The 17,797-nt window shown below is 37.3% G+C and overlaps 1 protein-coding gene across 1 annotated transcript in view; it reads right to left on the bottom strand.

The window, feature by feature from the left end:
- Nucleotides 1-17,797, bottom strand: part of LOC110457220 — a 43,904-nt gene that overhangs the window by 9,949 nt on the left and 16,158 nt on the right. The window contains exons 12-17 of the mRNA XM_021508391.1: nucleotides 11,676-11,843; nucleotides 11,072-11,086; nucleotides 7,459-7,676; nucleotides 3,981-4,208; nucleotides 2,900-3,121; nucleotides 2,470-2,509 (exon numbers count right to left, since the gene is read on the bottom strand). Of these exons, the coding sequence (XP_021364066.1) occupies nucleotides 2,470-2,509; nucleotides 2,900-3,121; nucleotides 3,981-4,208; nucleotides 7,459-7,676; nucleotides 11,072-11,086; nucleotides 11,676-11,843 (891 nt within the window). The remainder of the gene's footprint in view (nucleotides 1-2,469; nucleotides 2,510-2,899; nucleotides 3,122-3,980; nucleotides 4,209-7,458; nucleotides 7,677-11,071; nucleotides 11,087-11,675; nucleotides 11,844-17,797) is intronic.

The following is a 17,797-nucleotide window of genomic DNA, read 5'->3' on the forward strand; positions in this document are numbered from 1 at the left end:
CTGTAGGAGGACATTACATGTGAGTCTATATGTGCTGTAGGAGGACATTACATGTGAGTCTATGTGGTGTAGGAGGACATTACATGTGCTTCTATATGTGGTGTAGGAGGACATTACATGTAAGTCTATAGGTACTGTAGAAGGACATTACATGTGAGTCTATATGTGCTGTAGGAGGACTTTACATGTGAGTCTATATGTACTGTAGGAGGACATTTCATGTGAGTCTATATGTGCTGTCGGGGGACTTTACATGTGAGTCTATATGTACTGTAGGAGGACATTACATACGAGACTATATGTGCTGTAGGGGGCCATTACATGTGAGTCTATAGGTGGTGTAGGAGGACATTACATACGAGACTATATGTGCTGTAGGGGGCCATTACATGTGAGTCTATAGGTGGTGTAGGAGGACATTACGTGTGAGTCTATATGTGGTGTAGTAGGACATTACATGTGAGTCGATAGGTACTGTAGAAGGACATTACATGGGAGTCTATATGGACTGTAGGAGGACATTACATACGAGACTATATGTGCTGTAGGGTGACATTACATGTGAGTCTATTTGTGCTGTAGGAGGACATTGCATGTGAGTCTATATGTGCTGTCGGGGGACTTTACATGTGAGTCTATAAGTGGTGTAGGAGGTCATTACATGCGTGACTATATGTGCTGTAGGGTGACATTACATGTGAGTCTATGTGTGCTGTAGGAGGACATTTCATGTGAGTCTATATGTGCCGTAGGAGGACATTACATGTTAGTCTATATGTGCTGTAGGGTGACATTACATGTGAGTCTAGATGGACTGTAGGAGGACATTACATGCGAGGCTATATGTGCTGTAGGGGGGCATTACATGTGAGTCTATAGGTGGTGTAGGAGGACATTACATGCGAGACTATATGTGCTGTAGGGGGACTTTACATGTGAGTCTATATGTACTGTAGGAGGACATTTCATGTGAGTCTATATGTGCCGTAGGAGGACATTACATGTGAGTCTAGATGGACTGTAGGAGGACATTACATACGAGACTATATGTGCTGTAGGGGGGCATTACATGTGAGTCTATAGGTGGTGTAGGAGGACATTACAAGGACATTACATGTGAGTCTATAGGTGGTGTAGGAGGACATTACGTGTGAGTCTATATGTGGTGCAGGAGCACATTACATGCGAGGCTATATGTGCTGTAGGGGGCCATTACATGTGAGTCTATATGTTCTGTAGGAGGACATTACATGCGAGTCTATATGTGCTGTAGAAGGACATTACATTTGAGTCTATATGTGGTGTAGTAGGACATTACATGTGAGTCTAGATGGACTGTAGGAGGACATTACATGAGAGACTATATGTGCTGTAGGGTGACATTACATGTGAGTCTAGATGGACTGTAGGAGGACATTACATGAGAGACTATATGTGCTGTAGGGGGACATTACATGTGAGTCTATCACAACCTCTATTTCTCCCACTACCACTACAGGTTCCTCACTTCTGACTCATTAAATAAACTAAGACTTGTTAAACTTGTGTGTTAACACTAGTGGATAACAGCATAGATATTACTTCATTGGTCAATCCTCTAATTATGACGTCCAGTAACAATTCCTTGCGACGTCATCTTAAATTGTGACGTCATAGTTCATGGCCATTGTTTCCCCAGATCAGAATCCTGAGTTATGTATTCCCAAGAGAAAAATATAATTTTCTAGATATAATATCTGAACATTGCAAGAGAAAAAAGTCCCCAAACTAGTAATGGTTGATTATCAGGTTTATCTTACTCTCACGAGTTAGATATACATGATAACCAACTATCACTGTTGGGGAACCTCTATTTCGTCCACAACCGCAACAGGTTTCCTCACTCCTGACTAATTAAGTAAACCTGCTAGGAGCGAGTATACATTTTTAGTTAACCACTATTTGGTACTAACACCCTGACATTTCATTGGTCAAATTTGCAAGAGAAATAAAAGATTTTCTAGGTATGTGAAGGATAGGGAAGATGAAGGTCCCAAACTTGTGATGGCTGGTTATCATCTTCTACTCATTAATTATCAAATTGTTAACAATATATTGGATAAACCTTCAGACAAAATTTGAAAATTAGCTATGGAGTTAGATAAACATAATAACTAACCAAAACCATTTTTGGGGGGAACCTCAATCTCGATTCCCCCACTGTAAGGATATGCAGTACAACTTTAAATATAATTGTTTGTTTTCTAATAAATGCACAAAAATTTAAGTACATCTCAAAATTTGCAAATATATCGTATATGTCGTGGTTTTTGCCAATGTCGACTTGGATTGTTCGAACTACTATCTATTTTGGCGACTATCATTTCGAGTAATTCAAACAGGATTGACAACATTTATTAAATTTGGTTCTATCTGACCGGAAGTTTACCGTATCACATAACTGTGATGCACCTGCTATTCAATACTTACAGACTGTCTGGACAAGGGACCGGGCTGCTGTGACAAATTCCTGATAACATAAACATCTACCATTGTAAAGAACTCATACTCCCTGGTGATATTATTTTTGCTAGTTTTCACAACCTAAAATAATATGTGCAAGGTAAACTCTGTAAATGTGTTGCCATTCTGTAAGTGGAAGTGAGTGTAACTGTGATATTATCATATGAATTTGTGCCAGGAACAGAAACACAAAAGTTTGACCCGAAAAATTACAGTGCTATAGTTTATTTGATAAACACTATCTTGTATGTATTTAGATTATAATTAAAAACTTTTTATTATTTGACAAACAATAAATTGTTTGTTTTATTCCATTGTACTAAATTAGTAAAACTCATCTTACAAAAATTAAACCTAATGGGTTTACTTTATACAAGATTTAAAAGTGCTTGCTTACCTGAAATGTGTTATTGTCCTTGTAGAATATTATAAGATAAATTATTTTCAAGGTCGTTGACTTATGAGCATTGTCAAAATCTTTTATACACTGAAACATCATCTGGGCGACCATGTTAGGAGAGTACCCTAAGAACCCAGTACCGAGTGCTGGGAATGCTATCGAGGTCCTATTGTTGAGGTGTGCCTTCTCAAGACACTTATGTAGCAGTGATTTCATCACCTGTGGTATAAAAATGTTGTAATGAGCATAACTTACCTTCAAGTATGAAGGGACTTAAATAGCTCACTAAATTATGTTTTAGTATTCTTTACATATTTGATCACTTTGACCTTGAAAGTAGACCAAGGTGATTCATGTAAGAGCCCTTCATTGTAATGAGACACAGACTAGGATTCAGGGTTCTGTGAGAGAAGTTGTTTAAAGTTTTTAACATATCCAGCACCTGCAACCTTGAAAGTCGTAGAAGGTTATTCAGTTGATTGAACACAATTAATATGCCTTTACCCCACCAAGCTACAGGATAAATATCAAATTAAAAGAAGCGATCCCATACTATATGTTTCAATTAAAATGTGGCCAATGATAGCCATACAGAACAAGAGGCCCACTTGCCGGACTTGCTCACCTGTCCTTTTTTCCAATTCTCAATACATTTGACCTTTGTTACCCTGAAAGTGGAACAATTTATAAGAATGAACTTGATAGTCCACTATCACAACATGCTATCCTTTATATGACTATAGGCCTCCTTGTACTTATATGCTTTATGGTTCCAAAGAAGAAGTCATGCAAGGCAAAAATGATAGACCACAGAATTATCATTGCATAAGTTTTGTGCTAGGTGAGCTATACATAGGTTAATATAGGAATGAATTGTATTGCTGCAATTCAGATCATGACATGAGTCTTTCCTATAGCTACAGAATTACAGATGAGCCTTCATAATGCAGCAAGCTATGTTCAAAGCTTAATTTGTTGTATGATGAAACCCTTGCATTGCTAAGACAACTTTGTAAGGCTCGATAGTGAGACAACTGGAGCAGTAGCCAGATTAGTGATGCTCTACATCCTCTGTTACCTTTTCTTCCTGTGGACCTGTCCATTTTGGTAGACACACATGGTAGATCCTCTGACAGGAGAGGTTCCCTCCATTCGTTACGGCCAGCTCACCGTACCTGATACCACCTGGATAATCATTGTCACACTCCGACTGGATTGAATCACCTGCTGCATCCAAGAGAGACTTTGATGCTCTGCCTTTATCCAGTTTAAGCTCCTTCACAGCACTGTTCACTATTACATCAACCTGTAACCAAACAGTTCAACATCAGGAGCTGGACAGGTAGCACAACATGTACAACTCTAACCCTCCCAGACAGACATACAGACAGGTAGTACAACTCTAACCCTCCCAGACAGACATACAGACAGGTAGTACAACATGTACAACTCTAACCCTCCCAGACAGACATACAGACTGGTAGTACAACATGTACAACTCCAACCCTCCCAGACAGACATACAGACAGGTAGCACAACATGTACAACTCTAACCCTCCCAGACAGACATACAGACAGGTAGTACAACATGTTTAACTCCAACCCTCCCAGACAGACATACAGACAGGTAGCACAACATGTACAACTCCAACCCTCCCAGACAGACATACAGACAGGTAGCACAACATGTACAACTCCAACCCTCCCAGACAGACATACAGACAGGTAGCACAACATGTACAACTCCAACCCTCCCAGACAGACATACAGACAGGTAGCACAACATGTACAACTCCAACCCTCCCAGACAGACATACAGACAGGTAGCACAACATGTACAACTCCAACCCTCCCAGACAGACATACAGACAGGTAGCACAACATGTACAACTCCAACCCTCCCAGACAGACATACAGACAGGTAGCACAACATGTACAACTCCAACCCTCCCAGACAGACATACAGACAGGTAGCACAACATGTACAACTCCAACCCTCCCAGACAGACATACAGACAGGTAGCACAACATGTACAACTCCAACCCTCCCAGACAGACATACAGACAGGTAGCACAACATGTACAACTCCAACCCTCCCAGACAGACATACAGACAGGTAGCACAACATGTACAACTCCAACCCTCCCAGACAGACATACAGACAGGTAGCACAACATGTACAACTCCAACCCTCCCAGACAGACATACAGACAGGTAGCACAACATGTACAACTCCAACCCTCCCAGACAGACATACAGACAGGTAGCACAACATGTACAACTCCAACCCTCCCAGACAGACATACAGACAGGTAGCACAACATGTACAACTCCAACCCTCCCAGACAGACATACAGACAGGTAGCACAACATGTACAACTCCAACCCTCCCAGACAGACATACAGACAGGTAGCACAACATGTACAACTCCAACCCTCCCAGACAGACATACAGACAGGTAGCACAACATGTACAACTCCAACCCTCCCAGACAGACATACAGACAGGTAGCACAACATGTACAACTCCAACCCTCCCAGACAGACATACAGACAGGTAGCACAACATGTACAACTCCAACCCTCCCAGACAGACATACAGACAGGTAGCACAACATGTACAACTCCAACCCTCCCAGACAGACATACAGACAGGTAGCACAACATGTACAACTCCAACCCTCCCAGACAGACATACAGACAGGTAGCACAACATGTACAACTCCAACCCTCCCAGACAGACATACAGACAGGTAGCACAACATGTACAACTCCAACCCTCCCAGACAGACATACAGACAGGTAGCACAACATGTACAACTCCAACCCTCCCAGACAGACATACAGACAGGTAGCACAACATGTACAACTCCAACCCTCCCAGACAGACATACAGACAGGTAGCACAACATGTACAACTCCAACCCTCCCAGACAGACATACAGACAGGTAGCACAACATGTACAACTCCAACCCTCCCAGACAGACATACAGACAGGTAGCACAACATGTACAACTCCAACCCTCCCAGACAGACATACAGACAGGTAGCACAACATGTACAACTCCAACCCTCCCAGACAGACATACAGACAGGTAGCACAACATGTACAACTCTAACCCTCCCAGACAGACATACAGACAGGTAGTACACCATACACAACTCCAACCCTCCCAGACAGACATACAGACAGGTAGCACAACATGTACAACTCCAACCCTCCCAGACAGACATACAGACAGGTAGCACAACATGTACAACTCCAACCCTCCCAGACAGACATACAGACAGGTAGCACAACATGTACAACTCTAACCCTCCCAGACAGATATACAGACAGGTAGCACAACATGTACAACTCTAACCCTCCCAGACAGATATACAGACAGGTAGCACAACATGTACAACTCCAACCCTCCCAGACAGACATACAGACAGGTAGCACAACATGTACAACTCCAACCCTCCCAGACAGACATACAGACAGGTAGCACAACATGTACAACTCTAACCCTCCCAGACAGATATACAGACAGGTAGCACAACATGTACAACTCTAACCCTCCCAGACAGATATACAGACAGGTAGCACAACATGTACAACTCCAACCCTCCCAGACAGACATACAGACAGGTAGCACAACATGTACAACTCTAACCCTCCCAGACAGATATACAGACAGGTAGCACAACATGTACAACTCTAACCCTCCCAGACAGATATACAGACAGGTAGCACAACATGTACAACTCTAACCCTCCCAGACAGATATACAGACAGGTAGCACAACATGTACAACTCTAACCCTCCCAGACAGATATACAGACAGGTAGCACAACATGTACAACTCTAACCCTCCCAGACAGATATACAGACAGGTAGCACAACATGTACAACTCTAACCCTCCCAGACAGATATACAGACAGGTAGCACAACATGTACAACTCTAACCCTCCCAGACAGATATACAGACAGGTAGCACAACATGTACAACTCTAACCCTCCCAGACAGATATACAGACAGGTAGCACAACATGTACAACTCTAACCCTCCCAGACAGATATACAGACAGGTAGCACAACATGTACAACTCTAACCCTCCCAGACAGATATACAGACAGGTAGCACAACATGTACAACTCTAACCCTCCCAGACAGATATACAGACAGGTAGCACAACATGTACAACTCTAACCCTCCCAGACAGATATACAGACAGGTAGCACAACATGTACAACTCTAACCCTCCCAGACAGATATACAGACAGGTAGCACAACATGTACAACTCCAACCCTCCCTGACAGACATACAGACAGGTAGCACAACATGTACAACTCCAACCCTCCCTGACAGACATACAGACAGGTAGTACAACATGTACAACTCTAACCCTCCCAGACAGACATACAGACAGGTAGTACAACATGTACAACTCCAACCCTCCCAGACAGACATACAGACTGGTAGTACAACATGTACAACTCTAACCCTCCCAGACATATACAGACAGGTTATTCACTAGATATTTTCAAAAAATTACTGTTACATACCGACTCTTCTATGATGTTACCCTTGACGACTGTAACCTGAACTTTGCCAATGGTGGTAAACCTAGGAGGCCTCCTTCCTCTGACCCTCCTTTGTGTAGGGGCTGATTCTTCCTCATCATCATCTTCTTGGTCTGTACTGTCGGATTTCCCCCTACTGAAGAGTGCTGGCCGATGTCTATCTACCATATCAGATCTTACAGGCCGCTGGGTATCTACCTCTTCAAAAAAGGATGATGTTAGTGATTATTATTTAGGCATGATATTCATCCCTTTGAATTTGCATACTTACAAAAACAATTGGAATATTTACGAAAACACAAACAAATGTGAAAGAATATTTACAATATTAAAGATTATAGTGTGGTCAATTTGGACTTCCTCATTCTTGGCTATTGAACATTGATGCAAATCCAAAGAAAAAAACATAAAACAAGTCTGTATGTATGTCACAAATCATATATGATAATTTATCAACAAATTTTTATAAAAATGTATAAAACCTAAGATCAAAAATTGCCTCTTGCACAAACGCACGCATACATTACACACATGGAGGCACGTCCTAAAATGATCATAGCTGTTAATTAATTTAATAGGATGTCAAACAAAATAAAACCAAAAGTTAAACAAAATTGCAGTCCCTGAATCCATTCAGGTTCTCGAGGAGAAATCCTCAGGGACTACAGTTTATAAATTTCTGTTGTATGATATTTCATTCATGAACAGAAGGATAATTTGAACATTTTTCACTTATATATAAATAAAACAAAACACTGAAGACTAAATATACCTGCAATAGTTATATTATTTATATTATATGTATATATTATCTGGATATTATATTATGATATATTATAAAAAGAAAAATTCTTAACAACGAGTCTTTAGTACTTTCATCTCTTCTAGGAGATTCTTCCGACTTATTAAGACTTATTAAGATATATATACACATATATATCTTGATTTTTTTTTATATCATCTCAACTTAATCTTTAAATTTTAATATACAATGTAAAACATATTTTAGTATTCAAGTTCAATGTTAATAAGCGTGCTTTTAGTTCAGAATTTTAAAATTTGTTACACTAATACTACATGATAATATTTTGTTATTTTGTTATATTAGTTCATCATAACTTCTCTGGTTGTTTAACCAAATGGCTCCAGATATACCTTCATCATCGCTACTCTGGTTGTTACCCATTTCTGTATCTAGGCAGACTAGTCACAGGGACAGATCACATGGTACAGTTACCTCCACCTCAGATACCGATGATTGGAACTGTCATGCAGGTATTGAAAATTAAAAACATCATTCCACATTTCTATGAGAGGTACTGTTACTCAGTGGTTTTTTGATACAACAGATACTTTACGCTCTTTCTTCTCTCAATTACTCTCTCAGTTACTGGTAATTAGTATGACTTCAGTAGTTTTCAGTCTACTGTTGATTAGTAATTAGTGACTTAATAAATTATAGTAACTGGTACAGGTTCATTTCACTGTTCATTAGTTATAAATGACTTGTATAGTTTTCAGTCTATCGTTAATTAGAAATAGTGACTTGTATTATTTCACTTCACCATAGCTATGGGTTTTGCCAAATTTGGCAAAACCCTCGGCAATCTCGGGTTATACCAACTTTCAAAAAAAACTTGGGGGTAATTTCCCTATCCTAAACCCCTAGGTATGTAAGAATATTATAATATTAAGGATTAACTTGAATATATTTTTTATGTTATGGAGATATAACACAAAAAAAGGAGACTACTCTAAATAAACTGCAAAGCAGTTAGGCAGTTTATGATTAGAGTACACTCCGGATTTTGGGTTAGAGCTCCATAAAATATATTCAAGTTAATCTTTATAATTTAATTTACTATACACAATCCCTGTGGAAATCCACTTTTATTGATGGACTCTTTTCTCTTAGAAATTGTTACACCGCTGTATCAGCCAATCAAAAGTGAAATTACAAACAGCAATGTCATATTTTATGTTACGGGCTGATAACATAAATTTTTAAGCCAATTAAAATGCTTGTTACCAGCAAGATTAAATTATTGTACAATAATTCACCTTTAAGTGACTACTATAGTTTTCAGTAGACTGTAAAATTATCCTACCAATTAACTATTCATAGTACTAATTTATCATTGTTGTATATAATGTACATTTTTTAATATGCTTGACCATATGGGAGACAAGTCTTTGACTCAATATGTAATAAAGTTTAAATAAAGACTATTATTATTATCATTATTATTTAATTGTAAAGAGTGGACTATTTATTACGCATGTCACTTATAAACAGTAGACTGAAAACTATAGCAGTCACTTATAAACAGTAGACTGAAAACTATAGGAGTCACTTGTTAACATTAGACTGAAAACTACAGTAGTCACTTATAAACACTAGACTGAAAACTGTAGTAGTCACTTATAAACAGTAGACTGCAAACTGTAGCAGTCACTTGTAAACATTAGACTGAAAACTATAGTAGTCACTTATAAACAGTAGACTGAAAACTATAGTAGTCACTTGTTAACATTAGACTGAAAACTACAGTAGTCACTTATAAACAGTAGACTGAAAACTGTAGTAGTCACTTATAAACAGTAGACTGCAAACTGTAGCAGTCACTTGTAAACATTAGACTGAAAACTATAGCAGTCACTTATAAACAGTAGACTGAAAACTATAGTAGTCACTTGTAAACATTAGACTGAAAACTATAGTAGTCACTTATAAACAGTAGACTGAAAACTACAGTAGTCACTTATAAACTGTAGACTGAAAACTATAGTAGTCACTTATAAACAGTAGACTGACAACTATAGCAGTCACTTATAAACAGTAGACTGAAAACTATAGTAGTCACTTATAAACAGTGGACTGACAACTATAGCAGTCACTTATAAATAGTAGACTGAAAACTATAGTAGTCACTTATAAACAGTAGACTGAAAACTATAGCAGTCACTTATAAACAGTAGACTGACAACTATAGCAGTCACTTATAAACAGTAGACTGAAAACTATAGTATCTGTCTAATTAACAGTAGTCTGGAACTACACAAATCACTCATAACTAATAAACTGTGAATGAAAAACTGTACAAGTCTCTATAAGTACTAATTAACAGTAAACCGAAAACTACTCAATTCACTAATTACTGATAACCACAAAAACTTATTGTAGTAATTTACATTTAGAATAATAGGCATATAGGCAACTTATAGAATTTCAAGTCACTACTATGTAATTTATAACCTTAAATAAATTCAACAACACACATGTTACTTATTGATCAATTAGTATAATTAGTGTCACCACATATACTATTTATTATTAATGATTGTAAGCTTTAAAAAGAAACCATACATGCAGGTCTCTTATCAGGAATTCAGCATCTTAAAGTGAAAGCCTCAAAGTAGTTAACAGAAATAAGTATATCAGTACATTGATTACCATACAAGTTACTGATAAATCATAAGCCTCTACACTGAGAACCACACTAAATATCTACACTAACTAATAGTGTTTTAATGAATCAATATATAGATATGTGTGAAAAAAGGCAAAATTCTTCAAAATATAACAGATACTGACCTAGTGTGGTACCGCCTGGTAATGTAAATGTTATCAGGATTAACTTACAGGCATGATTGCATACTCAGACCTGCAGTGTCTGAACGTTCATTTCCTGTATGTACAAAGTTCAGTTTCTTTTTCCTTGTATAGTTTTATACAGGGAAGTATAATTTTCAAATTGCCTTAATCATTTCTCTATTACGTAATTACAATTGATATAAACACTAATCCGGACCAACAACTTGTCAAAAAGCAAGATATTTATTGCTTCAAGGAAAGAATACATGCAGAATTTGATACATTGACAATGTTACTTTCAGTTTTAGGTCTGTTGAAGACGGATGTCTAATACCCAGATGAGGATATCTGGTATTGGAAACATCTTCATTTCTGTCTGTGATGCCATGACAGTTCAACAAAAAGTCTATAAAACATTCGAATCTTTTCTCGTAAAAATTGAAACATAATAAGTACAACTAGTTACTTTCATTTTCTATATACTTTACAGTATCTTCTAGAATAGGTATACGTATCGCATTAAGTTTCGCAAGTAACTCCACCTACCTATAGAGCGTTTTTAAACATCCCCTTGCCTCTGTTCCGTGTAAACAATAGTTCTTACATTGTATCTTGTGAACAACACACAACTGCAGTAGGGTACTTTCCGGGAAACGTAGTCTTGGGAATTTCCAACTTCCTTGTGTCACACGAGTATTTGTGTGGGTTTCTTCTTGTGCGACTATATAGATACAATAACCCAAATACATATGCACACACAGATGACAGTTTATTTAAACATTCACACCATGAACGGAGACAGTTCCCTTGCACTGTGGCGGTAACGCACACAGGCAATTCCCATACGTCTTATCCAAGCCAAGGGTTGATATAGAGTCAATTAACTCACCTGGGTAGAGCCCAGGGTGGGGCTTTTCACGTGCATGGACAGGGTCATAGGTCAAAGTGTCACTCTCATCCAATACTTGCACCCACCTCTCATACGTCACAATTATAACACAGGTACATTACCTGACACAGACATATATACCATTACACACGATACACAGCGCAAGTATTAACATGTACTCAATTTACATCGTATTTAAAATTCATCTTTTTAAATACTAAATTACTGGACAAACTCTTAATAAGTTTGGCCACCGTGACACTTGTTTGATTTCAGGGCGATTTTTTAGTTATCTCCCTTATATTGCAATATTGCGTAGATAGCGTATGGATACACATGTATATTTTTTTTCTTCAAATGTAGATTTTGTAGTTTGATATATTATAATAATTAATAGGACAGTAAGAACGAATGCTTAGCCTATTCATCTCTCCTGTATTTTCATCTTATCGCATAAAATTAATGTCTGAAAAAATTGGGTGCAAGTCCAATGGAATACAAATCAACTTATGTTTAAATGATTATTTAAATGATTAAAGTAAGGCGCAACTAATTAAAGACATGTTCAATTCAATTGCATCTGTGATTAATTGAAAATATGTTGAGTTCAATATTGAAAATAACTTAAACTTCTGTTGAATTGATTTTCAATTAATTTTAACTTATCTACCATTTAATCAAACTTATTTTCAAGATTTAAAGACGATAGGCGTTCCTGATGTCAATCGAGAATTTTTAAACTCCAATAGGCTTACAAGGCACTGACTTTCATGATCTGAACATATGTACAATACTCACTTGGAACCAAAACTTTGATGTACATGTAGCTAGCAAGCCGCCTGTTAGTACATTGTAGTAACAGTGTATTAGTTGTATTTAAAACAGTTCAAAACATCTTTCAATATGCAAAACAACTCAAAATACTCTCTCGCAAAGCACCTCCGTAACACGAAGTACGCCTTCCTTACACTAACCCCTTCCATGCACTTATCAATATGAACGTTACTTACCAATGACGGTATAGGCAGCTCATGGCTCGATCGTCCGTAACTGAAAATTATCCTAATCTTGATATTTGTCGCATTAGACTTTCTCAAGACGTCATTACTAAGAGAACGAAAAAAATGTGAAGCAGAAAGACAGACATAATATTAGGAAACCTTCAAAGATTATTTTTTTTATTTGTTTTAAATTTCTTATAGTCTAAGTGTGTACTTTCTTTTGTGGACATGTTAGTGTCGAATATCATCACAACAGGCTGAGCTCGTCGTATTTTATTAAACCAGAACAACTTTTCAAAATTATAAAAATAAGCTTGTCACTTACATCAGTAAACTACTCGCATCTTTCTTTTTGGGTTCCATTGCGTTGCTGATGGGCTTGAACTGCTTTCAATTAGCATTCTTCTTCTTCTTGTGGATAATAGCAATCCTTCACATAAACTGAAGATTACATGCTATGCGCTGGGAAATGTACAAGGGAATAAGGGTTATTTTTTTTAGATTTTTAACATATATAGATTAAACTATTTACAGGGTACAGATTTAGAATGTTGAAGACAGGTAAGACACAGGGATAGCAGACATGAATGCTTCCACTGTGTCAGATGATACGGCTGAATGAGGGAGATGATTCCATTGACTGATGGTGCGAGGATAGAAGGAAAATGTATACGTATCTTTTGTGGTCTGTATGTGTTTAAAGGCATGATGAGTGTGGTGGCTGGATCTGGTTCTACTGTCAGCTGGTATTAAAAGGTTTGTTGGATAAATTGCTACTACATTATTCAAATTTTTGTAAAACATGACCAGTCTGAAGTATAATCTGCGCGTGTGAAGGGGACACCAATGTAGTGTTTCCATCATTTCAGTTACAGAGCTGGTGTTATGATATCTGTGGCAGACAAACCGTGCAGCGCGTCGTTGGACTTTTTCAATTTGGTTACTTTGGTTGTTGTTATGTGAGCCCCAGACAGGTGAGCAGTAGTCAAGTTTTGGACGGACAAGGGTTTTATAGGCATGATTTTTTACTTTGGAGGAATTTATTTTCAAGTTTCGGCGAAGGAAACCCAAGGACTGATTGGCTTTAGTGGTCATTGAATGTATGTGCTTCTCCCATTTTAAGTTTGATTGTAACGTGACGCCAAGGTATTTTGCCGAATCAGTAATTTCCAAGGTGTGACCATGAAGTTGATGATTTGAAGTAAATTTACTTTGACGTCTGTTGAGAACTTTTAGTACTGTGCATTTATCAGGATGGAAACTCATTAGCCAATCTTTTTCCCATTTACCAGCGGCACTCAGATCTGATTGTAATTTCTCAACATCATCTTGTGTTTAATGGTTTTATAAATTATGCTGTCATCGGCGAAGAGGCGTAGAGTGCTGAATTTGATATATTCTGAAAGATCATTAATATAAATGAGAAACAGGATAGGCCCGAGGACCGTACCCTGGGGAGCACCTGAAGTTACAGGGACTGTAGATGATTTTTCACCATTTAATACTACGGACTGTGTTCTGTTGGATAGAAATGAAGAAATCCAGTTAAGTATGTTGTTCTGTATACCATAGAATTTTAGTTTATAAAGTAGGTGGTGGTGAGAAACCTTATCAAATGCTTTAGCGAAGTCCATAATTATAACATTCATAGGGCAATATAAATGCCAACAGGCCAAAGGCAAATTTAATTTAGCGCTAGTTAGTATTTATATTGCGCTAGCCTTTGTCCAGTTAGCATTCACATTGCCTATTTATAATACCAACAGAAAACAGTTCAACCATTTCACCCCTATGTTACTTTAGTAGACTCTACCATGCATTGATCTGGACGAGTCCATTATGGTCTACAGTGGTAAACGAGTTAAGACTTATGTTTACCATTTGTGAAATATGTTTATTTCATAGAAATTCAATTACACTTTGTATCATTCAGGATTTCATGAAAATAACGTATATATCGCATATATGCTTGTTCAATTAATAGAACAGTCATCTGTCCGGGGAGGGTCAGTGGTAACAATTATAACGTCAAATTAATGATGACGTCAACAACCGGCATCTGAATAATGCCATACGTGATATACATATGAATATACAAATCTCAGTAAAAAGGGACAATCAATCATACAAGCAAAAAACAAGTTTTCACCTAATCATTTAAAACTAAGCACTCACATGATATCGATATATAAACAAAGATAGTCCTATTTGTTTTTATTTTCCTCGTTCTTGTAAAACAAATTAATCATGCAAGGATTTGTTTTTGGCCAAGTGAGCCTATGCCTTGGCGCGGCGTCCGTCGTCCGGCGTCAATATTTTGCTTTAAACAACTTCTTCTGAATAACCAAAATGCCCAGGGTGGTGATATTTGGCCAGTAACATGATGAGATGAAGGGCTACAAAGTTTGTTCAAATAAATGACCTTCATTTATAGTCCAGGTCACCGGGGTCAATTGCATTAAAAACCTTTAAAGAACTTCTTATGAATAACCAAAATGCCCATGGAGATGATATTTGGCCAGTAGCATGCTGGGGTGAAGGGCTAACAAGTTTGTTCAAATGAATGACCGTGACTCATATTCAAGGTCACAGGGGTCAGTTGTTAAAAAAATACCTTTAAAAAACTTGTTCTGAATAACAAAAATGCACAGGATGTTGATATTTAGTCAGTAGCATACTAGGATAAAGGGCAATCAAGTTTTTTCAAATGAACGACCTTGACATTTATTCAAGGTCACAGGTGCCAAATATGTTCAAAATCTTTAAATGACATCTTCTGAATAACCAAAATGCACAGGCAGATGATATTTGGCCAGTAGCATGCTGGGGTAAAGGGCTACCAAGTTTGTTAAAATGAATGACCTTCACTAATATTCAAGGTCACAGTGGTCAAATATGTAAAAAAAACCTTTTAACAACTTCTTTAGAATAACCAAAATTTCCAGGGAGACAATATTTGGCCAGTAGCATGCTAGGGTGAATTACCATGACTCATATTCAAGGTCACAAGGGTCAGTTGTTAAAAAAGACCTTTAAACAACTTCTTCTGAATAACTAAAATGCCCAGGATGTTGATATTTAGTCAGTAGCATACTAGGATAAAGGGCTACCAAGTTTGTTTGAAATGTATGACCTTTAATCATATTCAAGGTCACAAAAAGCAAATATGCTCAAAATCTTTAAACAACTTGTTCTGAATAGCTAAAAGGCCCAGGATGATGATATTTGGCCTGTAACATGATAGGATGTCAATGCAAGGATCTATTTTCATTCTGATTTGGTCATAATGTGTTTACACTGTTTTTTCTGATACTTTATTTCCAAAGTCCTTAGAATTATAATGCGCCACACTCATTATCTATGATGACCAAATCTCTTTTTTTGACTATTTTGCACACACCGTAATAAATTCCAGCATGAAAAACTGCTCAACATCAATTCAAATGATCTTCATAATGTGTTCTTTATTTCAATTCATATACAAGTATTATACAATCTACAGTTTTAAATAGCCATCACTAATTAAGCCGCACAAATGTACACTATTCGAGTGATGGCATTACTTAGCATAACCATTACATATGTTATGCAATACATATGATGCATGTGAGTTATGCATAGTATGCAATTTCATTGGCAGCTGGTGGGCTATATTTTAATGGATATGTTACATGGCGCGTTAAACCACTAACATTGAAAGAGTAACCATCAATATGACGTCACAATAAACCATCAACAATGTCGAAAGGGACCCTTTCCATTCTGGTTTAATATGAGACAAATAGTTTAATTGATTATCGTAGAAAGGATTTCCACAACTCATGATAGTTATATTCATCATAATAATCTAACTCCCATTAACAATTAATGATTTATTGATTTCAAAAAGGCACAAGGTTTGCCATTTTTTTTTTAATTTTCTAAAATCAACGAGACTAAGAAGAATATAACCCACAACAGTCTTAAGAGGGTGTTAATGTGAGAGGCAACAGGAGAACCCAAAGAAACCCCACAAGGTTGGGCAGGTAACCCGATACCTTTTCATGCCCTGGCCGCCCTGGTGACAGGTGAGTGCATTACCCACTGCGCCACCTGACCACCCATGTTTGGATTTGGCATTTCTTACTTAAGACAGCATACTTTCAGAACTGTTTTGACACAGTGTATGACATTTCAATATAAATAGATATAAAAAGTATTTTGAGGAATGGGAAGAGGGGAGTTAAAGGGAGTTTGGACAATGACTACTACATTACTGTAAATGTTGGTTCATTGTATCTGCTAATTGTTGTAAAGTATGTGATACATGTATTTTCCTTCCAAAGGGGTAGGGGATTTGGTGGGACAGGATGAATTTTTCTCCTCCTTTTTTCAGGTTAACTTTTTTTTAAATGTACAATATCAAAATATAAAGATATTCGGTAGGGAAATACACTTTATATTGGGAGTGGGTTACTTTCATGTTGGTGTATAAGAAGTATAATATACCTTCTATGAGGAAGGTTTATATTTATCACCGGGCGTATCTATGAGGAAGGTTTATATTTATCACCGGGCGTATCTAACGATTTTCTGCAGATAGTGTTTATGTATTTCAGGAGGCTGAATCATCAAACCTTTTCTGTGGTTCAATACTGGAGTTCTGTTACACTTGTGAAATATACTGTAACTGCTATGAATTATATAGTAATAATTGATATAATACTTTACATATTACAACAAGCTTAAAATCTACAGACAGTATCTATACACACAAACAAACTGAAGTATATACTTGTGTATAAAGGTAACTTTTTTATATAATGCACATACATTTTTTTGAAAAAGTGTGGAAAA

Source organism: Mizuhopecten yessoensis, unplaced genomic scaffold (genome assembly GCF_002113885.1).
Source record: "Mizuhopecten yessoensis strain PY_sf001 unplaced genomic scaffold, ASM211388v2 scaffold9049, whole genome shotgun sequence".
NCBI lineage: Eukaryota > Metazoa > Mollusca > Bivalvia > Pectinida > Pectinidae > Mizuhopecten > Mizuhopecten yessoensis.